The following is a 25780-nucleotide window of genomic DNA, read 5'->3' as shown; positions in this document are numbered from 1 at the left end:
CACTGTATCGTATGCCCTTAAATGCTAAGTCAAATGATTTTGTTTAGTCAAAAGTAGAGTAAAACTTAACTACTGCAATACATAACCACTACTGACTTGCCCAAATATAAATTATTAGGACACAGTGCGACTGATATCAAATTTCTTCTTGCATTGTTTGTTGGTTCCTTAACGTCCATTGGCAAATGTTTCATGCATGTCCATGACGAGAATAAAGTTAAAGCTCTACTTTAATCATTTAGGAACACGTTATTGAGCATGTATATCAGGAGATAAAACTGGTAGTGTGACCCTCAAAAGGTTATTATAATATTAGCAGGTGCAACATATGCAAGCCAAAACAGTGTCAGATTTTAAAACATAAATGACAGAAGTTATTTTTTACGTATCATTTTTGACAACGTAATAAATAAATGTCTATAATGCATTGTAGACCGTCTAGACTCATTCCAGAGGCTGAAGGGTAGAGAAACACACATGCATGATATATTGTTATGAGATAAATAAAAAGCTCTCTGATCAGATCACTTCACTTTTCGACCTATTCCATTTAAACGGATTATATTTTTTGTAGACATCAAAATATGGATATAGAAAACAGAAGGCTCTCATTACAGGTAAGTAAAATTAATTAACTGTATGCAAATCGATATTCAATTTTTTGCTTTCTATCTATGGTCGATCCTAATTTCCATTCAGTATAACAAATGACAAATAGAAAGTAATATTGCATAAAACTTGAACATCTCATTAAGGCCCCGCGGGTCACCCTACAGTGATTAGTATTTCCGTCCGTCCGTTCGTCCGTCCGTAACAAATTGAATCCGAACTATATATGAGAAACGTTATGATCACATACCTTATACTTGACATGTATTTTGACCAACACTACAGGGTGTGTCATAATGTATGAACAATTCTACGACAAAGATCAAGGTCAAAAACTTTGGTTCAGTTGACAACCCCATGTCCTATGGTTAAGATACTTTTTTTTACCACATACTATTTACAGTAGGGCCCACATCTTAATGATGTCTATTTCCAGACTATACGAAACAAAAGTTTAATAACTTTAAAGGTTTGCTGAGGATGTAAAATTAAAAACAATTTTAAATTGACTGATTGCTTTATATTGTCCAATTATTCTTAATAAACTCTATGCTTTCATTCAGAAAAATGAAGACACTATAAACTCAAGTGAAACCTCTGAAGAGCAGAAAGAGCGGGAACATTGGTCAGGACAACTCGATTTTATCCTGTCATCAGTTGGTTATGCCGTCGGTATTGGTAACATATGCAGGTTTCCATATCTATGTTATAAAAACGGAGGAGGTACGTGAATTTTAATTTTTCTGACCAATACTCATTTTGATCAAAATTTAAATCTATCGCAACTCGTTTTACACCAGATTCCATTCCAGCATTTTTTTCATAAGAAAATACATGAATATGACAGTTGTTATCCTTCTTTTGATGTGTTTGAGCTTTTGGTTTTACCAATTAATTTTGTTTATGGACTTTCCGTTTTGAATTTTCCTCGGGGCTTGGTATTTTTTTGGTGATTTACATTTACTTATAATATATCAAAATCACAGATCTTTATTTTAATCTTATTAACTAGTTATAGATATAAAAAAAACCATCAAATTCAAATGTTCATGAATGATGATCGAAAGACACTTTTATAGTCTGAGATGTCATGATAGAATAAAAAAAAGTATACTACTGCATCATTCGGTCAGGCTTAATATATTTTATATATGGATGAGTGTATAAATAGACGCAGGTATAGATATATAGATGTCTAGTTATAGAGCTCTATGTCAAAAAACGATTCAATCATAAAATGCATAAGCGGATAATGTTCAAAATATCGCACATATCCAACGGATACTGTAAAATTTTAAATTAGCGTGGAACATTACGAGTATAATTGTCGATATAAAGAGGGTATCGCCAGCCCAGTAGTCAGCACTTCGGTGTTGACATGAATATCAATTATGTGGTCATTTTTATAAATTTCCTGTTAACAAAACTTTTAATTGTTCGAAAAACTAAGGATTTTCTTATCCCAGGCATAGATTACCTTAGCCGTATTTGGCACAGTTTTTTGGAATCTTGGATCCTCAATGCTCTTCAACTTCGTACTTGTTTGACTTTTATAACTATTTTGATATGGACGTCACTGATGTTGACGAAACGCGAGTCTGGTGTACTAAATTTTTATCCTGGTACCTTTGATAACTATTGTAAAACATTTCAGTGAACATTATAAGGGGTCATTATACATGTATATCTGTGTTGCTGGATTCATAACTTATATAAAAAATTATTTGCAGGATGAAATGCAACTCATCCCTGAGTCATCAAGCTGCAATCCAATGCAAAATCCTCCTCTCATGCGGAAATCGAAAAAAAATATTCCAAATATTTTTCAATTAGGATGTACCTGCAGATTATTTTAACATTTCTTTCATCATTATTGAAACAAACCGTATAACCGGCCATCGGAAATGCAGATGCAATATATAACAGACAAAAAAAACAAACCCTAAGAATGAAAATCTGGATCATAGCTTTTATATGGAATTGTATCTCCAGTGACTCTTTATTTTCGTTTCAGTAATTAAAATTATGTGAATACAAATAATGTAGTCGCATGGTTTCCGACAAAATGATTCAACTCTTCATTGTATTTTCACTAACTTTTTTAATTAACTTTACAATTTCTGTCGTGTTTACAAATTTCCAATGTCATTTTACAGGAGCATTTCTAATTCCATATCTTGTATTTATGGTCATTGGTGCTGTCCCAATATATTACTTAGAGTACGGGATATCTCAATTTTCAAGCAGCAGTGTTTTAACCGTCTGGAAGATATGTCCACTGCTGAAAGGTATGTGAAACATTTGGCCTAAAAAAAATAATGTTGTGTTTCCGATCACCCCCTTGAAATTTTGAAGGGACGGTAGGTAGGGATTTTTTTTTAAATTTTTTTATTTTTTATTTTAAGAATTGAATGCTTCTTTTTGTAAATTTATTCGGGTGTAAAAGCTTTGACCGAAGTACATTTTGTATGAAGCGCGGAAGTGCTTCATTCTAAAAATGTACGCACGGTCAACGCTTTTACAACCCTATATATATATAAAGTTACAAAAAGAAGCATTCAATACTTATAATTACATTTTTTAGCTATGATCATGAAAACACGAATTTTATATATTTTATTATTTAATTCACCTGTGCACTTTATTGTTGGACCACGTGTTATCATGAGTGAAAAGTTGTATTGAGCAATGCAACTGCTTACGGAATAACACGTGATGTGCAGTTAGCCAATCAGAATAACATATTATAATGAAACATACATCTAATGTAATTATAATATTATGAAATAAGCTTAAGTTATATAAAACTCAATTTCCAGTTACCAGACAAAAGTTTGGGATTTAATACAAAGAGATTGATTACCCACTTTAAAAATCTCCCTGAGATTTTTTTTTTACCCCTTTTAAAATCCCCCTGAAATAACTTTTAGTTTACCCCCTTTTAAAATACCCCTGAAAAAAAACTAAGTCCAAACCTAAAAAAAAATTGGGCAGCACTTCCCCTAGGAAATTAGCTTTTTAAACCCAATTCCCCCATTTCAGGACCAAAAGTTTGGAATTGTCAGAGAAAGAAATTGAGAAGATATGGGGCAGATTCATTTATAGGAACATGAACCAAACATCATCCCAAACCTACAGATAGACAAATATATTATATACACTGTTCCCTGGCAGGACACTTTCTTTTGGCAAAGCATCTGTGGCTTTTCATCAGAATGTCTAAAGCGTTGATTGGCTGACCAGTTTCAGATGGATTAATATCAGGTTCATTTTGAAGAAGGGTCTGGCATGAAAATTTGATAAATTTAATTCCAAAAGATTGCATTGTTCCAACAGTTGTGTTATTGTCATCAATCTCGGTCCAGTCATTTTTGCCGGTGGCCGAACACAAAATTTGTGTTGTGTATTTTTTTTCATCGATGTTAGACATTGGATGAATTTCATTGCTAATGTCAAAAAAGGTGTTACTTTCTGTAAAATTTAGAAATATTTTGTTCTCCATGAAATGGTCACACTTTCCGCGTTGAACATTGAATAGGACGCGTTGTGTTGCTATGTTCAAACACTGACAAACGAAAATAACTACTGCGCATGCTCCCGCATATATAATTAGCCAAGAAGATTCCACTTTCCAGTACATTCTAAAAATAAGCCTCGAGTTTAAAATTAGCGTTGTTTTATTTTGGGGCGATAAAAAGATCGAGGGACTTAGAATTTTTTATTTTCTTTCAGAAAAAACAGTCGGTAGGCATACAAATTATTTTTTTTCCCACATCAGCTTTAAAAACTTTTGAGTCGGGGGTCTAAAGGACGGTCGGTCGGGTGACCGGAAACACAACATTTTTTTTTTAGGCCTTTAACAGGAGCAATGTCTATTTAAAAGGAGCAACACCTATTTAAAAGGAGCAACACCTATTTATCAGAAGCATAACCTTTGCTGATTCGTCGATAAAATACAAGAATATAGATATCACAATTTGAAATTATTAAACAACAAAGGGAGTCGAAAATTATCAAACGGGCATATAACTTTGCTCATTGTTGAAGGCCGTACGGTGACCTATAGTTGTTAATTTCTGTTTCATTTTGATCCCTCTGGTGGAGAATGGTCTCATTTGCAAATATATTACATCTTCCTTTTTTTATATACACACTCACAAATCGAAAACGTTAATAAACTGACAACGTCATGACATTTAAAAAGAAAAAGACAAACATTTTTACACAAAACACTTAAATAGAAGTCTAAAGGCTGAGCCACGCGAACACACCAAAAAAACGGGAAGTAATTTCAGGTTCTCAGAAAGGGTAAGCAGATCCTGTTCCACATATGGTACCCGTCTTGTTGCTCAAGCAAGTTCAAACCCGGCGACAAGTAGGTCAAAACAATTACACATTTGGTGTCTTTTAATATTTAGGAAAAAAGGCTATTAGTGTAACTGGTGGTTTCTTATCATATATAGGAAACATAATAAATGCATGTTTTCACATTCGAAAGAAATTTTATTTACACTGATTTATCGATGTTTTTTTTTCTTCAAAACCAGCATTTAAACCTTTTCTTTTTAATCTCATTCTTTTTTTAGGAGTTGGTTATGGAGCTTTAATAGTTTCTGGAATATTTTGTGTTTACATCAACATATTTCTGACATGGATATTGTATTTTCTGTACAAATCAATGACACCGATTCTGCCATGGAGCCATTGCAAGAATGAATGGAATACAATGCTCTGTCATAATAGTCCCGCAGATAATGAATCAAATATAATGTTAGCGTATAATACGTCAGCCGTCAATGGATCTAAGTATACTAGTCATGCATTCCCTCTTAATGAAGTCAAAATGACTGCCAGTGAAGAATTTTGGAAGTAAGTATATCGTTTGATACTGTATTATACCTTACTTTCATGAATAAATTCAAACAATATCCATTTCCGTTTAAAAAAAACACCAAAAGAACTCGTCTGCGATGATGCCTTTATCATAGTAAATAAATTTTAATTTGAAGGAATTTTATTGATGTAAATTAATTATAAGTAATAAATGTTATTTTCCCAGATGCAGGATTCATTGTTGTGAATCTCGACCCTCACTTTCGACTCGACCGACTCATTCACAATTTGTATATATACCAAACATTTTGTGTGAACTTGTGCGTGGAAGGAAGTTCTAGCTTACACAACATAAATTGTGTAAAAAAACATTTACAGCCGATTTCAATGAGTGTGTAGGCAAAAGTTATATCTTTGGTTAGCTTGTTTGCTAGCTGAACCGTAAAGTCATTGTTAGGTTAGGTAAACTATCCTCCTGTAAGAGTAGACTAGTGCGACGGGTAACCAATCTATCTGTTTATAGGACAAGGCTACTTCAAAAGGAGGATAGTAAGTATACTTTACCTGACAATGACTTCACGGTTCAGCTAGTAAACAAGCTAATTAAAGATATTACATTTAGCTACACACTCATTGAAATTGGCTGTATTACTTATAAATTCCACCAAAAGCACTTGACCAATTATTTTACCAACTTCAATATTTCGCCTATGTAGGAACTATGCATGATGTAATGAAACGGGTTAATAACATTGCTGTATGAAACTACTATGAATTACAGCAACCGATATCACAAAAATGTAAGTGTAGGACGTCGTGATTTCTCAGGAAAAGTTTAAAAGCTATTTTCCTATAAGGCTTGTAGTTTAAAGGTTTGGTTGGCTTGTTTGCTTTGTTTGTATTAATGTTTGCTCAAGCATTGTAAGTTTTACAATTACAATCACCTAATACATGTAGGCTGAGCTTCAACTTGTATAATGCTATTGGATCTTGAGCAACTTTTATACAAACAAAGCAAGCAAGCCAACCAAACCTTGAAATTACATTCATTAGGAAAAAACATCTCTAAAATACTTTCAGCTTGATGTTAGTTAATGCGAGCATTTTCTAACACGATGCAATTCGTTGGGTGTTTTATGATTTTGTTGTCCTTATGTTATGTATACATTTGTACATCACATATCATATCTATTGATGCATAACTTGTCTGTTGCCATAAGGCTCACCAATCAATCAAATATGTTAGGTTGATTGGTCCGTGTTTTACGACAATTTAAGCATTGTTATCTTTTTCAAAGTGGTCTATTTTTATTGATGGAGGAAGACCGGAGAGAACCAACGCACTTCTGTAAGAAAACAGACGATCCTCGTCAATTAAGATTTGAGTCGAATGCACATGCCACGTGCGAGATTCGAACTCACAACCTCAGTTTTGATTGGCTAGTGACAAAAAAATTATTAATATGCTAAACATGCAATATTGACAGTATAATCCTAATTAGTTAGAATTCTTATAATCTACAGGAGCGGATCTAGCTATTTTCAAAAGGGGAAAAGGGGGTAGGGGTTTTCCAACCATTTGTCCTCATTCAAATGTATTGATCGTTCCAAACAAAGGGGGTCCAAACTCCGGACCCCCCTGGATTGGCCACTGATCCAACACATTGTTATGTTTCTTACTGAAATGATATCTTTCTTTACGTATTTATGTACTTACCTTAGCAATATTCTCGGGAAAATCTCGGGATGATGATAAAGTTTCCATTGCTTTAATTAACTCCTTTTGAGGTGAAACATCGTAGAGTATAAATAATCTTCCATGTTAATAACAGATTTTGTTTAAAAGCCGACACTTACATGTTTCTATTGCCAATTGTCAATTATTATACATCAATACTATTTTCGTATCATTAATAGAAGTTAACATGTTTGTTTGGTGAATAAATCAAATATTGTATCATTTGAATTCTACATATTTGTCAGTGTCCAAAACCAAGTTTCTATGCTATCCAAATTAAAAGTTTTAATGTAGCCTAAGTATAAAATCTAAACAAAATATACGTTTCTAGTAATAGTCGAGAGAATATGAGGCTATGGAGAAAAAAATGTTGGTGTACAGGTTATTTATGATCGATTAATCGGGTAACCTTTATTATGTTGAATTAATAAATAAATTATGTTTGTCTACTGTCTACGTATATTTATGTCCATACAAATTAATAAAGTTCCACATAAAGAGACAATAAGGGAATAAATGCCAGTTATTTGGACAATATTTACAATGATGTCTACACTGTAATTAACTGTTATCATTGCACTGTGAAAATAAATTCTGAATTACTGCGAAATTTTTAATTGCTTAAAATATCGACTGTATTTTATTCAAATATATAGACTGAGATGAGGGGTACTGACGGATGTACAATATATTCTAGATATTATCCCGCAGTTTGTATTCTTTATCTGTTCACGAAGATATAAAGTACCAAAAACTTTTAACAAACACCGCCAATTACTATTTAGAAAAAGTACTGAAATCTACATACTCGTTTAAAAAAAAAAAGAACTGATTATTGATGATCATTTAGTGATATTTGGTGTTTAATGCCAATTTCATCATTATTCGCTTTCTCGTAGTGGCCTGTTTTTATCGATGGTGGAAGACTAAGTGAACAAAATGTGACGTGTACCTATATATCGTACGTGTAACAAAATAAGTTATGACCCCAAACGGCCTTCCATAGAAGTCACAACGATAGTGACTGCTTTCGAACACTCGGTCACCGAGGTCACCTTTAAAAAATAATTTCGATCAACAATTGATACCAGCTGAACTTTTGTACAGTGGAATAAATCTTTAGACTGACAACTTACTGTCGAGACCATTAGTATTACAATTCACGATGTTCGAAATCTGGCAACGTTTAATTGATTTTGTCCATGGGCAAAGCTTACGGAATTTGACGATAAAACAAGTCTAAAGTGTAATTCTAGGTAAAGACTATGAGTGCATTTCTTTCTAACACAAACGATGCAAACAGCTAAGCGCGCACATATTTTGATCATTTCTTTCAAACATATTACGTTTGAAAGTTTATATAAACTTTGACAAACTATGCACACGATAAAAATGCGTCTGCAGTTTGTCGTTTGTCGTTTGTAAGTACAAACGCTACATTTGTTTCTAACTTCAACCTGATTAATCGAAGTATTTGTTTCTACGTTTGTAAAAAGTCTGTTTACCAACATCATGTGCATGCATTATTGAAAGTTCAAACAGGGTCAATAAAGACTTATTAAACGATGTATTTGTTTCTCCTTTTGTAGCGTTTAGAAAACAACAACAAACGCGACACAACGTTTACAAAATTTTGGTTAGAAAGAAATGCGGCCCTTGTTTCCGCATCTACTTGTATTGTATTGTAATGAGCAAGGACCGAAGCTCATAAACTCGGCAATCAAACGCAGGACTTCGGGAATGTCCGGAGAGCCGACAACATTGCTTTGGAAGTTGGTAATGAGCCTTTCATTTATCACTTTGATGATACAGAAAATAATTTTTGCTCAGATCCACATACTCGATTGAACATACTATTAATTGGCGTTTGAAAAGTACAGTTTTATCAAGAGATTGAAAGCTTTTCCCAAATTTATATTTTAATTATATTATTCTTATTCAATGATATTTTTTTTTAATAATTTCGGGTTTTTCAGAAAGCATAATAATTCTTTATAATCAAAATTAAAATCTTATAATGTTCACAAAGGTGAAATTTTATGTATAATTTATTTTTCAAGACGTATCAAAAAAAAATTATAATAGAGATCTTTGCGCTTGAACTAATATTTGTTAAGAGCTTTGAGCCAGAATTAAATAAATAATATTTGCAGATACAATGTACTGCAAATTACAGTAGGGATAGAGGATATAGGAGGAATTAGACTGGAACTTCTTGTATGTCTGGCTATCGCTTGGCTTATCATCTTTCTTTGTTTATGTAAAGGAATAAAGTCTTCGGGAAAGGTATTTTGTAGCTGTATGTCCGCCTGGAGGTCATGGATTGTATCAGTAATGACCTTCAAAAGTTTTAATGCTTTTTGAAATGAAATAGATAATTAAAATTAAGCATATTTTTTTTGTAATTTGGAATGAATTCCTAACCTCCAAACGGACTCGCAGATTCTGCACTAAGTTTGGATATATAGAAAAAAATGACGTTGGGTAAATCGTTAGTGAGACAGCAACCAAAAGCATAGAGTTGTACTGAAAATAAATATCTCTGGGTTCATCCTACGCCCTGTCATGGTTTTTAGACACCAAGCAAAAACATAGGACTGTACTGAAAATAAATATCATTGAATTCATCATACGGCCTGTCATTAGAATCAACATCATACGTGAAGCTGTAAGGATTATGATGAGGGTCGAGATTCGGTTGACAATAGATGATAATGGACCAACTTCACAATGAAAGACACACACACAAATAATAGTAGAGGAAATTATTTCAAAATTTTCACGTCAGCGAAACACGCGCGACAGATTTTGGTTACGGAAAACAGCCGATTACTCAAGTGGTATTGAATACATACACTGAACAAAACATTACGATTTTCAACACGACATTTCACAATATTGACGACGGAAACAAATATAGATGCATGTATATTATTTGGTCCATATTGTTTATAGTATATTCCTGTCATTCTCATTTTACATGATGGAGTATACGCATTTCATTATTATTAAAGTGGCATAAATTAGTTTTTAAATTGACGTCGAAAACAAATTCGGTGCATGACTATTCATAATATATGGTAATCTGATAATTCGCATATTACATTACAGATTTTAAAATTATCATATAGTTGAAATCAATTCATTTTTCGAAAACAAAAAGTGTGCATGTAATCTGTTTATTCGCATATTAAATGACATGCAAAAGAACCGAAATTTTATAATTATCATACTTGAAGTAGTTACATTCAGTTTTTAAATTGGCGTCGAAAACAAATTGAGTGCATGTATATTTGGGATTTTACGCGTATATAATGAAAAAAAAAACCCCGATTGAACATAAACTCTAAAATGATGTAACAAAAAAGGTTACATGTATGCTAACTGTCAAATATCAGACAAAACTGTTTTCCGGTCAAGTCAAACAATATTAATGTATTCGATTGAATATTTTTCACCGGAATCGTCTTTTTCTGAACCGTCTGTGCATTATTCGAGTTAAAACTTTTAACTTTATTGCATTAGTGCATTAATACATACAGTACTATCATATTATATAAAATTTTGTCTCATATTTTTTAATAGATAGTGTATGTGACTGTTACCTTCCCCTACATAGTGCTGGTAATCTTTCTTGTAAGAGCAGTTACATTACCAGGAGCTGCAGAAGGAATAAAGTTCTTTTTAATTCCAAAATGGCACAAAATGCTTTCTACAAAGGTACGTTCCAATGCAACGGGGGAATATGAATAATTTATGGGCGAGTAGTATATTAACTAAGTGGGGATACCAGAATTAAGATTTTGTTCGGCTGACACACACTTTGTCTACACAAACTCAACAGTGACGCTCGAACAAAAATAGTAAAAAAGATCAATGAATCACACGTATACTGGATAAAAAGGAGAACAAATAAAACAATACATTTCCAAGTAATAACAACTCTCCCCATGCTATTACATGTACTGCGATAGGAAGCTTGCTAAAGACACTTCCTGTATAAGATTTCCTGTAGAGAGTAGTTGAACTATAATTTATGATGTAGACCGTCATTCTTGTTCAGCAAATACAATTTGATTTGATTTTAACTAGAAACAACAAAATTTATTATAGAATAACTCATAGCAATCCTAATTAGAAAACTGAAATTCATATGAATATTTTCAAACAGGTCAAATCTATTCTAAATATATGAGAAATGACTTAAAACGGAATGGTAATTTGAAATTTATTAAAACCATTGACCATCGCTGCGATGGACGATACAAAGGTTGAAATATTTAGATACATTTCTGTTAAATCTTATATCGTTTCTTGCCACAAAATATATGAACAACGTATTTTTGATTGTTTCAAACAGGTTTGGGGTGAGGCAGCAACGCAGATATTTTTCTCGTCTGGAGCCGGTTGGGGAGCACTACTGACATTTGCAAGCTTTAACAAGTTTCACCATAATATTCAAAGGTATGATCATGATAATGTTTAATAAAAGTTTTGTATAATTTGATATTTCCAAAAAAAGTTAAAATTTACATACCAGGTACGAAAGATCTATAGATAAATGGAACTACTTCCACGCGAATTTAGATTACTATCCCGAAAACATACTTACCATCGGCGTAAATGGAAATTCGAAAAAGTGAAAATCGAACTTGGCATGCATTTACATGTTCAAACGTTAACATAAATATTCTTAATTAAATTGAATCATCCAGGTTTTCGTGGTTTTGGTAAAAGAAAATTACAAATATATAAGTGAAACATAGGAAGGGTAACTGCAGCAAAAGTTTAAATCGTTCCAGACCTTTATATGCATATTTTAAAGTGATTATTTAGGACCTTTTTTATTAAGAATTTTGACAATTATTTGAAGGAGAATGGCAGTAACAGGATAAATATAACGTGACCTGAATTCCATGGAAGAAATATTGTAACAAGAGTAAAAATCTGATCTACAGTAGTTGTCGTTTGTTTATGTAATTTATACGTGTTTCTCGTTCCTCGTTATTTATATAGATTAGACCGTTGGTTTTCCCGTTTGAATGATTTTACACTAGTAATTTTGGGGCCCTTTATAGCTTTTTGTTCGGTGTGAGCCAAGGCTCCGTGTTGAAGGCCGTACATTGACCTATAATGGTTTACATTTTTAAATTGTTATTTGGATGGAGAGTTGTCTCATTGGCACTCACACCACATCTTCCTATATCTATTATGATACCAACGGGAACAATTTAATATGAATAACCAGAAAAGACAATTAATTGTAGTGATTTTCCTCGTTTTCGTTTTAGGGATGCTATCATGGTACCCATTATAAACAGTGGAACCAGTATATTTGCCGGATTTGTTACATTTTCAATACTTGGATTTATGGCTCATGAAAAAGGAATGTCAGTGGACGATGTAGTAACCCAAGGTAGATACGAACTTTTCTCTAATTTTTGTGCTATTTTCACATTTCCTGACCGGTGTGAGAAAAACATTTCTCCTCACTAGTGAAAAATCTGTTCTCGGCAAATGATTAGTCGAAATTGGATTATGACGTCTAAATGTTTTGTTTTCTTCTGAATTTTCCTATTGTGACGTCATGAAAATAGTCGGCAATGCCTGATGACGTCGCATATAAAGAACACAAGTTTCTGAAAATCTTTGAAAAAGAAGGATAAAAATCATTAGAGAAACAGATTCCGACACTATAACTCGTGTATTACGCTATTTCTCCAACCTCGACAGTTATATTTTAGTTATTTAAAGAGCTCGGCAAGCCTCGCGCTTTAAATAATAAAATTTAACTATCTCGAGTGGAAAAATATCGTAATACATAAAGGCAACAGTAGTATACCGCTGTTAAAACTCATAAATCCATGGACAAAAAACAAAATCGGGGTAACAAACTAAAACTGATGGAAACGCATAAATATAAGAGGAGAACAACGACTCAACACTACAATGTAACTAACACACACAGAAACGAACCAAGCATCAGACAAAATACACTTGTTGCAGTGTAGGAATCTATATGTATGTGGCTATGAGGTCAAGGAGAAATATGATAGTACGCTGAACGCGTGCATTATCACTTGCATACTTTTTGTTTTTTGTCAAGATATACGTGTACAGTGTATACTTTAAACTGTAAAGAGATAAAACCCCTGAATGATTTTTGGGTACAGGAACGCATTTTGGTAGATATGAAAAAGTCCGTGTATTCATATGTATGCAATGCACTTATACTACCAATTTTGATTTTTCTAACTTAGTTTTTATTGATTTGTTTTATTCACACTTTTTGTATTTCTGATTGAAGTTAGTCCTGCCATATGTTTACGTGGCACGAAGTCTAGAACTTGCCAGGTGTTGTTATAAATTAAGTTATATAATTTTATATATTTTTGTCTCAATGACAATCATACAACAGCTACATTAATTGTAAGTCTTATCTTATATCTATAACTTTAAATATGATAGTTTACTATATTTTAAAGTAATTGTGGGAACAGAATACCTTAACTGCTTTAATTTTTATTTAAATCTATAAACAAAAGAATAAAAAAATGGCAATGCTTATTTTTGATTTCTACCATTTTACGTTATTTGTGTGCATTAATATAAATTTTCATAAAATTTCAGAAAAGCATTTTCAAAACTGACAGAAGGGTATATGTGTGAATTTGAAATTGAAAATTCCCAAAACACTTTTTTCGAAAAGGAAGCATGCTATATTTTTTTTTCTATCTCCATTGTACAGATTTTATTTTTTTTAGGTCCAGGTCTTGCATTTGTAGCTTATCCAGAGGCAGTGTCAAAGTTACCAATATCGCCATTGTGGGCAATTTTATTTTTTCTAATGCTGATGACAATAGCCATTGATACCCAGGTCAGTAAAACGTATCTATTTGTAGGTCAACACGAAATATTTTCATATTTGTCAAAATTTTCAAATTCATAATCAAGAAAACTATGTTATTTTTTAGGAAGAATTTCTTTTACAAAAATCTGTTGACACTAATAAATGAGCGATGAATGTAATTTTTCTATCTATTTTCTATCGGTATATAAAGAGCAATTAATCCAGGACGTCACATATCAACCTTTTGTTTCTATTTTACAAGATGTAAAAGCTCTTATAGGTATTTTTCAATCCCTTGTAAATGTGTTTGTACAACACCTTAATAAATTTCAAAGTTTATCGTCAGGTTATAGGTATTATGATGGGCATCAATTGCGCCCCTTTGATAGCAGTCTTGTTCCTGTACATGTATTACAATGAAACACAATTTATGGCCAGATTAAGAAAATCCGTCTGAATTGCTTTTATTAATTAAAGAATGCAACAACATTTACCATTACCTGATCTTCATAGATCTTGGTATATAAACTGACTGATGCAGATGTTACAACTCTATCCTAGGCTAATTTTTTTTTCGAAACACTATTTTTACAACAAAAAAAAAGTTATTCTTGGTATCATTGTAGTTTGGTACATTCGAAACCATTACAAATGCAATAATTGATGAGTATCCACATATTTTGAGGAGAAGAAAGTCTCTGGTGACAGTTTGTTTTTGTTGCATTGGATTTGTATTAGGTTTACCATTTATAACGGAGGTAAGTGTGACACACAAACTGTCAAATACGCACACATATATTTTGTATGAAAACTAGGGCCCGAGTATACGTTAAAAGCCAACAGGGCAGTAACTAGCCTCTTTTAATAATGAGGCAAAATATATTCGCCGAGCGTAGCAAGGCGAAAAAAATTTGGCGAAGTGTCTGGGGGCCGCTCAAGACCCCCAGAAGCTTTGAGTAAAATAACGCAAAATCGTGCATTCTGAGCGTTCCACGGACTCTTTCTTACATTGAAACGCAAATAATCTTTAGCTATTTTTTCGACAATATTCTGGTCTCAATGCAGAAACATAGATTCATTATAATTTAAGACTTTTGGGGTTTTAGGGGCAATGATTAAAAGACCGATATGTAGGATAAAGTAAAATTCGTATTTCTTATAATCATTAATACCGGGTCTGTCAGTCTGCTCTTGTCTTGTATTGTGCTGACTTTGATGCTTTTCTTTTTATGACTAGATTTAAATATAGTGCGGACAGTGCAGTATTATACTTTAAGTACTAGTACTGCTTAATTCGACACTAGGGACCATCTTGACCTTCTTTTACAGTATTAATGATTCATTTATTATTGAGTACCCTCCAGCAACTATCAAGATGAAGAACAGGAATAAAAATTTTGACCATTGATCATTTGTATTTTTTCTATGCATTGACTTTGTGTGCGATAAGTTCCCGTGTATGTTTACCCCATATGCCTTTATTTTCTGTCTGAACACGACTTAATGCAAGTTTAACCCTTCAATGTAAAAGGTCATATGGCAATACATTGTTGTTGTTTATTTCAAATGATTTGGTACCGATATCGGTGGTCTTACTTAATTTAAACCATGTCAGCTATGTAGTTTTGTCCACAGGCGCTTGGGTATATGATACATATATATTTTTATTTTTTGTTGTTGTTGATCAAAATAGTTAATTTTCTATATTTATAATACATATGTATCACTTTTGTGCATGTCTCAGAGAAAATACCCAATTTTACAATCCATACTAAGAAAAAATGGGTATTTTCTCTGAGTCGTTTAGATCACTCGAAACTAGGTGAGACATGCACACAAGTGATATATATGCATTATTAATATAGAAAATTGAATATCTTAAATAACCAGAAAAAAATATATCTGTATCATATGCCCAAGGCCTGTGGTTTAATATACAAAAAAGGCAGTTTTGTATTCTTTGATATCAAGTTCAATTATCGATGAAGATAAGACAATTTTTTTCTGTGTCCAGAAGCATCGTAGAGCATATTCTTAAAATATTTTCCCGCACAATATCTGGACATTGGTGGACATGCAACATTGCGCACGTTTAGAAATGAAAATCAACACTCAGACTATAGTCATAAAGTAGGAAAATAAAAGAACAAAAGACCGTGAAACCCGAGACACAGAAGTACAAACAATAGACCATCAACTCCAAAAACCAAAAGTAAAATAGAAACATGGATCACGAAAAAAACGCAGGGGCGACATCAGGGAGTGAAGAGAACTTGCTTCTTGCACGACACTTTCCGTGAAAACAATTTGATATGAAGACAATCTTTTTTTTTCAGTCTTTTTTTTTGTGTGAAATTTCCACTGCATGAGGCATTTGCCTCATTTGCCTCAATGTAGTTACGGCCCTGGCCAAATATACGGTTGATAATAATAATAATAGTAGTGAGTTATGGCAAAAGAAGCATTTTATAAAGTTTCAAAGCTACAACTCATCAAGGTATTTTATCAGCATTATAACTGAATCAATGCGAACTTCACAAACACACACGAACATTCTGCTAATCGCTTAAATTGACGTTTAAGAACAGGAAACAATAAGCCTGAGTATGACTTAAAACCTGATTCGACTTTTTAGGGAGGAATATATGTCTTACAAATCGTTGACTGGTACTGTGGACTATTTACACCGATGATAGTGGCAACTCTAGAGTGTTTGGTAGTTGGATGGATATATGGTATGCTATTGTATAATTATGTTACTCATATTTTATGGTATGGGTATTTTAATTTAATACAGTAAATGTTAAGCATCAAAATCTCTTCTGAATGGGTGAACAAATGCTGACATGATTATATAAAATATCGAACTTCAATAATAGAAAGACACAATAATATAGGTTCAAAACGTTTAATGCTGCATCAAAATGAATGTTGAAAATAAAGGCAACAGTAGTATATCGCTGTTCAAAACTCATAAATCCATGGACTAAAAACATATAAACAGGAACAAAAGATACCAGAGGAACGTTCAAACTCGTATGTCGAACAAAAACAGACAACGCCATGCCTAAAAAAAACCCAATAGACAAATAATAGTACAAAAACTTAGAAAAACTAGTGACTGAGCAAAACCTTGAGGTGATATCAGATGGTCCGGAAGGCTAAGCAGATCCTGCTCCACATGGTGCACCCGTTGTGTTGATTATGTTATTATAAATGCAGTAATAAGTCTTGTTCGGTAAATCACATTCGGGAAAAGGTACACGATTGTAATTTCGACATAAGAAACATATCCGTTATCATTTTTAAGATGAATATTTAATAAAGGTCAACCAACTTGTGAAAGCGGTTGTAAGACATCACTATTTTGAACTCGCGATTTAATAGCCTTACTGTGAGCAGTAATCCTCTATCCAGAAAAATGTGATAGGAAAAACAAGCCCTGGAATATCGTATCAACTGAGAGATATAGACTCCGTTTGCAGGCGCTCTTGGAATGTTGCTTCATAGAAGTTCACAATTGGGAAGAGGAAATCATCCTTTTTATTTTCATTTTTGAATTTTGATTTCAATTGAACTCATTGTCATTTCTAGATGTTAGTTAATAAGATATTAGGCAGACGTATGGCGTATTAAATTAGAATCCTGGTACCTGTGATAACTATTTACACCACTGGGTCAATGCCACTGCTGGTGGACGTTTCGTCCCCGAAGGTTGCACCAGCCCAGTAGTCAGCACTTCCGTGTTGACATAAATATCATTTATATGGTCAATTTAATAATTTTCCTGCTACAAAACGTTGAATTTTTCGAAAAACTAAGGATTTTCTTATCCCAGGAATAGACTACCTTAGCCGTATTTGGCACAACTTTTTTTGGAATTTAAGGTCCTCAATGCTACTTTGTACTTCTTAGGCTTTACAACTATTTTGATTTGAGCGTCACTGATGAGACGTATGTAGAAGAAACGCGCGGCTGGCGTATTAAGTTATAATCCTGGTACCTTTGATAACTATTAACGCTGTCTGTTGGGTCCTTTATATTAAGTTCGATGGTAAAGATTCGTTCAACATAGTCACAAAATTTCGAATTATTTAGTGAGATAACATCATTGGAATGTACCTAGTGATAATTTCAAGTAAACATGTTAAACAGGTGCGCGTAAAATGTTAAGAATTATTGTTCAATTTCAGGCACAGACAGATTTAACACAGACATACAGATGATGATAGGATATCCACCGTGTTGCTGGTGGAAATTTTGCTGGAAATGGTTGACTCCTTGTTTTCTGATTGTAAGTTAAATGTAATAGATAGAATCAATCTAATGTTTCTTTATGTATACTCTTCAACATGAAATATATATGGAAAAGCAATATCACAGAAGTTCTTAATGAACAGAGAGTTCTGTTAAATCATACAGGAATGAGTGAATTTAACATCAATCAGAAAGGTATACAAATAGCAATAGACTTGATAGAACATAACACAATTTAAACATATTTTGGTCGTACACTTACCTATGTGCCCGTCCTTTAAACATTTGATCACACAATAAACCTCGATTACCTTTATAATGATTTTGGCATGCTATTCTTCTCTTTCTCAATCTTGGGCTATAAATCAAAGATCAGTGTCACAGAATGACAAAACAGAATACAATGTCATTCTTGCGTCCACACTTCAATATTCTCAATACAAAATGTCTTGACACACTATTTGTTCATTGTAAGAATATACATACTGAATATAGGCTTCTTTTACTTCATAAGTCAGTAGCACATCAGTCTATATGTTGGAAGTGATTTGTTAAAAGCTATCATTCCATCCCAATGTTGACTAGTCAGAAAAATGTATTGAACCCTAAAGCCTATACCAATATCACAGCAACTCAACGACAAGTTAAATATAGAACAGGACCTGCCATCTCGACAAGAGCATATGAGTTCACCCTGGGTTTTGGTCGTATTTTTGTTTGTAGACTTATATTTGGATTTTTGAACTTTTTATATAGCGTTTGGTAATTTTGATTTATTTTGAAATGTTTTGATTCAAGTATGCTTCCATGATACGGTTTTTGATCAATTTACATTTCAGATGATGCTCTTGTTTAACATGTTGCAATTGACACCCGTTTCTTTTGACAAATACCAGTATCCATCATGGGCTATTGGAATTGGCTGGGTTATTGGTATGGTGTCTGTGGTGCCAATTCCCTTTTACATCATCAAAACACTGTGGTGCGCTAATGGATCCATTTTACAGGTAATTATAAAAAAAACCAACTGGATAAAAGTACTCGCATATTTGTCCGTATCTATATAAACTATTTTATGAAGGAACCAATCGGTTAAAAAAAATATTTTCAAATATAGATTTACAAACTGCTGGTGATTTCCAGTATGGTAAATTTTTGTTTATATGTTTGTTTGTTGTATAGTGATTGAAATAATAACACAATATCAACTGTTGTACCCTTATTTTGACATTTTTACCTATCATGTCTGTTTGTTTTGTTCACACATCGTTGTCACTATAATGGAATTTTATGCGACTGTCATACAGGTGAAAGCTTTTGATTTTGCCATTTGATTAAGGACTTTTCGTTTTAAATTATCCTCGGAGTTCAGTATTATTGTGATTTTACTTTATATAGATCTACTGATCCCTTTCAAAACAATTTCAATTCACAGAAGACTACATATGGTTTACAAGGAGCCTGTGAAAATTATTTATTTGTTATATTACTTGTAAAAGTAATCATCGTTTTTACCTTTTTTGTTTTGTTGAACTAAATGATCCATCCTTGTTTTACTGTCGTTGTTTACATTTTGAATAACTGAACACGCCTATTTCACGCGTAATCTGTTTCTGGCTAAGGGGTTAAACTGGAGTTAACTTGAATACGGATTCAATTGAGGTTGAATTATTGACTTGCGATTATCTATGTTTTCAGCTTATTTTGACAAATGTTGGCCAAACTTTTTTTTCAATATTCCATTTTTATTAATTTTAAAACAAAAATAATCTTATCTTATTTTTTTGTCTATATCGTTTAAGTTTAAATTTGATTTACAAACTATTCCTGATATTACACTGAAGTTAGCTACTAATTATCGATAAGTAAATTCACTTCTCTCTCTCTTTTGTTTCCCAGTTCAAAGATTTAGAATTTGTATTTATTTACGTATGTTTTAGTATGTGACATTTATTTTCTCAGATTCATGCATATGCATTTCCCACTTATAAATTTGACGTCTGACGTATGTCAAATTGAATATCTTATTTTGGATCACTATATGTTTATTGCTGTAAAGTGCCAATATCTTTTATTTTGTAGAAATTTACAAATTCATTGAAACCGGTGATGGACTGGAGACCAATTTTAGAGGAACCAGGAAAGACAACAACGGTTTAACATAAAAAAAAAACGAAAGACAAAAATCATTAAATGAAATATAACATCAAATGTATTTTCATTTTGCACAAATAATGAATTTAAAGAACTAAAATGAGATAGGTATAATGGCAAGTGCCACATGTGAAGCAGGACCAGTTTTCCCTTCCGGGACAAATTAGATATACTCAGGTTTTCACTGAGTTTCCTGTTGCCTGCTCTTTAGCTTTCTATGGAAAGTTTTGTAGACTCTTTGTTTGTCCTTTCTTTACTTTCATTGTTTGAAAAAAGTATAGATATTTAGAATGAAAATAAGAATTGTGTCAAAGAGACAACAACACGACCAAAGAGCCGAAAACAGCCCAAAACTCTCCAATGGATCTTTAGTTATGTTTACCCGAAACGGCATTTTGCTTTTATACAGACAAATAAGATTATGTTTCTTAAATACTATTCTAATTTTTTTTAAATGGTCCCTTCATAAATCATCTTTTAAATTGTTATATAATTACTTTAAAAGCAATGAAAACAATATCTAAACCGAATTTTCAATGAACTGTTACTATGATATTTTATAACAAGGTGTTCAAAACTACATCAACCTTTTGTAAGAAACTAAAGGCTTTCGCTAGAATAAGGTATTATGATTAATTTCAGTACACTACATTTGATTCGTTCTTAATAGCAATTAGCCAACAATCAGATGAGATGAATTTAAACAGTAGCTTTTAAAACCTTTTTGGATATCAGTTGTTTTTCTTATAAGAGGAAAAAGCCTTATGCACGTTAAGGTATGTATACAATATATGACTGACGAGGATCCTGATATATGATTGGCACAAGGAAATCTGGAAATAAACTCATCATAGATACAAGTATTAAAATAGGAAGATTTAAGCATCGTCTTTTAAAATATTTGACCTCTCCAATTTGATATCAACAGTAAACGTCGATGAAAGCAGTTGTTGAGCAATGTCTGAGCTCAAGTAATTTAAAAAAAAACAGAAATAAAGAAAATCTCGCAGCTTCTATAATGCAGCGCAAACAAGTTAATAGTTTGTTGATAAAGAAACCATACCTCCTTACACTCTAGTACATAGTGCTATTTTGTTAGCTTCTTTCATACAGCATTATTATGAACAGTCCAGGACTATAGCAAATTAAATATACTGAAAGTCGTTCAAAAGACGGATCCGTTGTATTCCATGATGCATACAATGTTAATTGTTCATACCGTTATTTGCCTTATCTTTCTTGAACTCTTACATTGTTGAGTGGTATGTTGTATTGATGTATAGTTGCAATTTGAAATTTTCAAACAAGAAGTTTATTTAGTAACACCATTACTTTCCTTGGAAGTATATTTCATATGCAAGGGAGAAAAAGGATATATTAAATGTGAGTTATAACCCCGGGTAAAGAAAACCCTGAATTGAATATGAAAAAATCTCGAGAAAAATAAAATATCAATATAGATTTGAAATTGAATGCTTATTAACATATGTATAGCTCATACTTTTCAAGGGTCATTATAAAAACTCATCAAGTATATATATGAGACTCGTAGTTAGGTACGCAAGACGCATGTTTCGTTTAGTTAAGTCTCATAAATGGCGATCATATTAAAACGGTGAGAAAGCCAAATCAAATATGAATATGTAGAGCGCTGAAAATCAAACTGTCTGAAAATTTGTGCCAAATACAGCATAGGTCAACTATAACTTAGGAAGACACGTTAAATAATTCAGTATTTCATAAACAGTAAATTTACAGAAAAATAAATCTGTTAATGGTGTGTCAGCTCAGGAGACCTGACAACTTGGTTTTCTGATTTAACTCTAGGATAAATTGTCTACCAGTCGTGGCATTCACCGAGTGATAAGTCTCGGTCATCAAAGATTCCAGACTTATGGTCAGGAGTAGCAGACGCAAATTTTCGTTTTCACAAGACTCATCAGTGGCGCTCATATTAAAACAAGTTGAACACTAAATGAAACACGAAGTTGTAAAATTGCGAAAAGAAGGCTGGGGACCTTTTATAGCTGATTATGCGGAATGGGCTTTGCTCATTGTTGAAAGCCGTACAGTGACCTATAGTTGTTAATTTCTATGTCATGTTGCTCTCTTGTGGAGAGTAGTCTCATTGACAATCATACCACATCTTCTTTTTTATTTTATTTTGGTCAATACCACGAGGATTTGACGTCTCGCAGAATATAATATATCATATTCAGTATTTAAGGGCAAAGTGTTATAAGCTGTCCGATTATCAGAATATTGCATTCGTAAGCTGGTAGTTACCTTATCCTATACGTACAATAAGACTCACTTCACACGAAATTGCAAGGTATATGGGTAATTCTGGCAAATAGAAAATCCTAATACGAAATAAAATTTTCGGACGAAAGTCTGAGAAACTCCCACATAGATGATAGTATACTATATTTATAAGCCAATGAATTTCACATAAGGTAGATGTTGGTTAATTATTTTCAAAATTTAAAAAGAATTGAACGCATTCTTATGTTGTTCAAAAACTTAATACTGATTTCAACAGACACTTTCCGGGTATATTATGTTCTCAATAAGCTCTTTGGTATTTACAATCGAGTTTTAATTGGTATTTTTATTGGATATTTTCATAAATCAAAGGGAAAATATATATTGCAATTAATATTTCTGAACTTTGATAGATAAGTTATAAACTAATATAAAACTGTTATAGAAATTCAAAAATTTAGATTCATGCTGACGGCATGTTTTTTTTTTATAAAAGCATTTACAAATGTTTCGAATAACGTCGCTAACAATAAGTTATAAAGGTGAAGATTAACAAAAATATATATAAATTCTAAATTTATAAAAAACATATTAGGAACATACTGTAGTTTCAAACAATAACTTATATTGAAAAGTAAAATCACAAAAAACACTGAACTCCGAGAAAAATTCATAATGGAAATCCCCCAATAAAAAGGCAAAATCAAAACCTCAATCCCATATATTGATAACGATGTGTGAACACAAACCCTTAGACATAATAGGTAAAAATGTGAAATATAGGGATACAGCAGTCAACATTGTGTTATAATCTACATCATAATAAAAACAAACAAATATGTAACAAAGAAAGCAATAAAAGCACTTAGTAACGATTGTGCTGTTTGTTTGAAAATGATACATACGACAATCTGTTCAAAACATGCAGAAGCGATATATTGAGACACACGAGGAATAGATAGATTTACAAATAATTGTCAATAACTGTAATGTATATCATAAGGGCGGGACAACTTTGGAAATTTACAATGAAAACAGATAGTTAATATCAGAAGTATATTGGTATTTTAAGAACAACATTTGCAGAGTTATCCCGAAATTGAAACATGCAAAGATAAAAAAAAAAACCAATTTCAGTACCATAAACTCCTTCTTTAATTAAAAATAACATGATCTAAATTAATGAACGTATGCAGTAAAATGTCTGTCGCAATTAAAAATCTGAGTTAATTCACCAATTGTGAGTGTTAAGCATTTATATGTTGAAGCTTAAAAATCTTCGCCCGTTATAATCCTGGTACCTTTGATAATTATTAATATCAAAGACACAATAAAGCAATACTATATATCGATTAACTGATAATCGAACTTGTCAATAATAAAAGAGGTAGGACCAATATCATTAAAGTTATTTCACAGCAAATCCTTTTTCTAAAATTATTCTAACCCTCACAGTATGATTGGTTTATATAAGGTACTGTAAGTTGAACAACGCTTTGATATACATGTATTTCGAAACATTTGATCAGAACTATTTACAGTTGATACTAAAATTTGAACATATTTTGCAATTTTGAGTAATCATAAGGATAGTTTGAACCATAACGAAAATTTTATTTTAAGTACTGGAAATATATTCTGCGTGTTGAATACCGTACTTTGAATTTTAAGGCTGTTTATATACTTACCAGCTTTTGTTTGTAATTAGGAATGGATATAGAGTTGCATTCTATTATTCATTATTTTGTTTTCCCCCCTGATCATTTGCCTCAATAAAAACAATAAGTTACAAAAACAAATTAGTAATATCCAGATCAATAATTAACTATTGTGCTTAGATATATCCTGGATCCACCTAAAATCTAAATTTCAACAAGTAAATATAAGTATTCTGATTTGAACTTGATTTCAATTAGGAAGTCCAATTTGTATTAAATATTTCTGGATCCTACTGAATTTTAATTGGTTCTATAAAGATAGACATGCAAAACCTTTCTTGGAGTGTTTTGTTTTTATTTATACAGAGCATAAATTGAACGTTCTAAGGTATAATCAAATAGAGCGACAAGAATAGAAAGTTTTTTTTTATAAATTTATACCTTGCTAGATGTCTCACGAATAGGTATCTTTAAATCACAAAAACACAAAACCAATAGTAACAAACAATTTATTAAAAATGAATTCATACTTTAATTTTTTTGTGAAAACTATGGTATTTATATATGCTAGAATATGTTGTGTTATTACGACAAAGAAATGCGTTTTGGTGCAGGGCTTTCAAAGATCAAGCATCTGTTAAAAGTGCCGTTGTATTAAAATGTATTTATGATAACTGTAAATGTAAGCAAAATTCATATTTATGATTCAACAGGATAGAGTAATGTTACTGAAAAACTGTAAAATAGATTAATTTACATTTCATCGTTATTCGAATCAATTTGGATTAAGACCCGGAAAGTTAATGTAAATTAATATTTTTAATAATGTTTTAACGAAGTTTATCTTAAATGTTTTCCAATCATATGTTGTTAAGATAATTTTGAAAGAATATAGGCAATTAAATTTTGATATTGCTTTTTTTAAAATTAATCTTTGGTTGCTAATATAACCATAGTGATTTATTAATTGTTGTTCAGTTTTCCGGGGATACTTTTATATTATGTTTATTTAAAATAAATTAAAATCTAGATTCAGTGGGATTTTTTTTTCGTCAAATGCAGTACAAATAGAAAAAAATTCTGGCTTTAACACCCTTCAAATAAAAAGGATATATAATTTAAGGACTGTTTTCAATGCCGGTTGGATGTTAAGGCGCTATGCATCTGTGTTCTATTTTATGGTTCCAAGTACAGATATGGTATATCATGTTGCTGAAGGGGTCATCTTTAGCGCAAAGTGAGTTCCATTTCTGATTTTGGTTTATATGAATTCATTGAAAAACAGATAGGAAATTAAATAAACAATTAACAAGAAAACAAAAGGCCTTGGATAGAAAATATTTCATTGTTATTACAAAATTATATTAACTCTATTGCCAAAATACAAAGAATGTTATAAGGTCTTTAATGTTGCTC

General features: G+C 32.1%; 2 protein-coding genes across 2 annotated transcripts in view; one reads left to right on the top strand and one right to left on the bottom strand.

Moving 5' to 3' along the window:
* The window catches only part of LOC139485007 (glycine receptor subunit alpha-2-like), a 100599-nt gene extending 93320 nt beyond the window's left edge, over positions 1-7279 (bottom strand). The window contains exon 1 of the mRNA XM_071269095.1: positions 7160-7279. The gene's annotated coding sequence lies outside the window, so the exon portion shown is untranslated. The remainder of the gene's footprint in view (positions 1-7159) is intronic.
* LOC139485006 (sodium- and chloride-dependent glycine transporter 2-like) lies at positions 458-20498 on the top strand. The gene is made up of 14 exons (XM_071269094.1): positions 458-617; positions 1173-1332; positions 2766-2897; positions 5196-5478; positions 9334-9466; positions 10766-10900; positions 11541-11644; positions 12472-12596; positions 13945-14057; positions 14657-14788; positions 16666-16765; positions 18224-18324; positions 19127-19294; positions 20370-20498. The coding sequence occupies exons 1-14, from the start codon at positions 585-587 to the stop codon at positions 20445-20447; spliced, it is 1797 nt and encodes a 598-aa protein (XP_071125195.1). The 5' UTR covers positions 458-584; the 3' UTR covers positions 20448-20498.
* The last annotated feature ends 5282 nt before the right edge of the window (positions 20499-25780 follow it).

This window comes from Mytilus edulis, chromosome 8 (assembly GCF_963676685.1).
Source record: "Mytilus edulis chromosome 8, xbMytEdul2.2, whole genome shotgun sequence".
Lineage (NCBI taxonomy): Eukaryota > Metazoa > Mollusca > Bivalvia > Mytilida > Mytilidae > Mytilus > Mytilus edulis.
This window is presented reverse-complemented; position numbering and strand designations above follow the sequence as displayed.

Coding starts and splice junctions, on each gene's coding strand:
- LOC139485006 (XM_071269094.1), top strand. CDS start 585: ATGGATATAGAAAACAGAAGGCTCTCATTACAG. Junction 2,898..5,195: donor GATATGTCCACTGCTGAAAG/GTATGTGAAACA, acceptor TTCTTTTTTTAG/GAGTTGGTTATGGAGCTTTA. Junction 12,597..13,944: donor GGACGATGTAGTAACCCAAG/GTAGATACGAAC, acceptor TATTTTTTTTAG/GTCCAGGTCTTGCATTTGTA.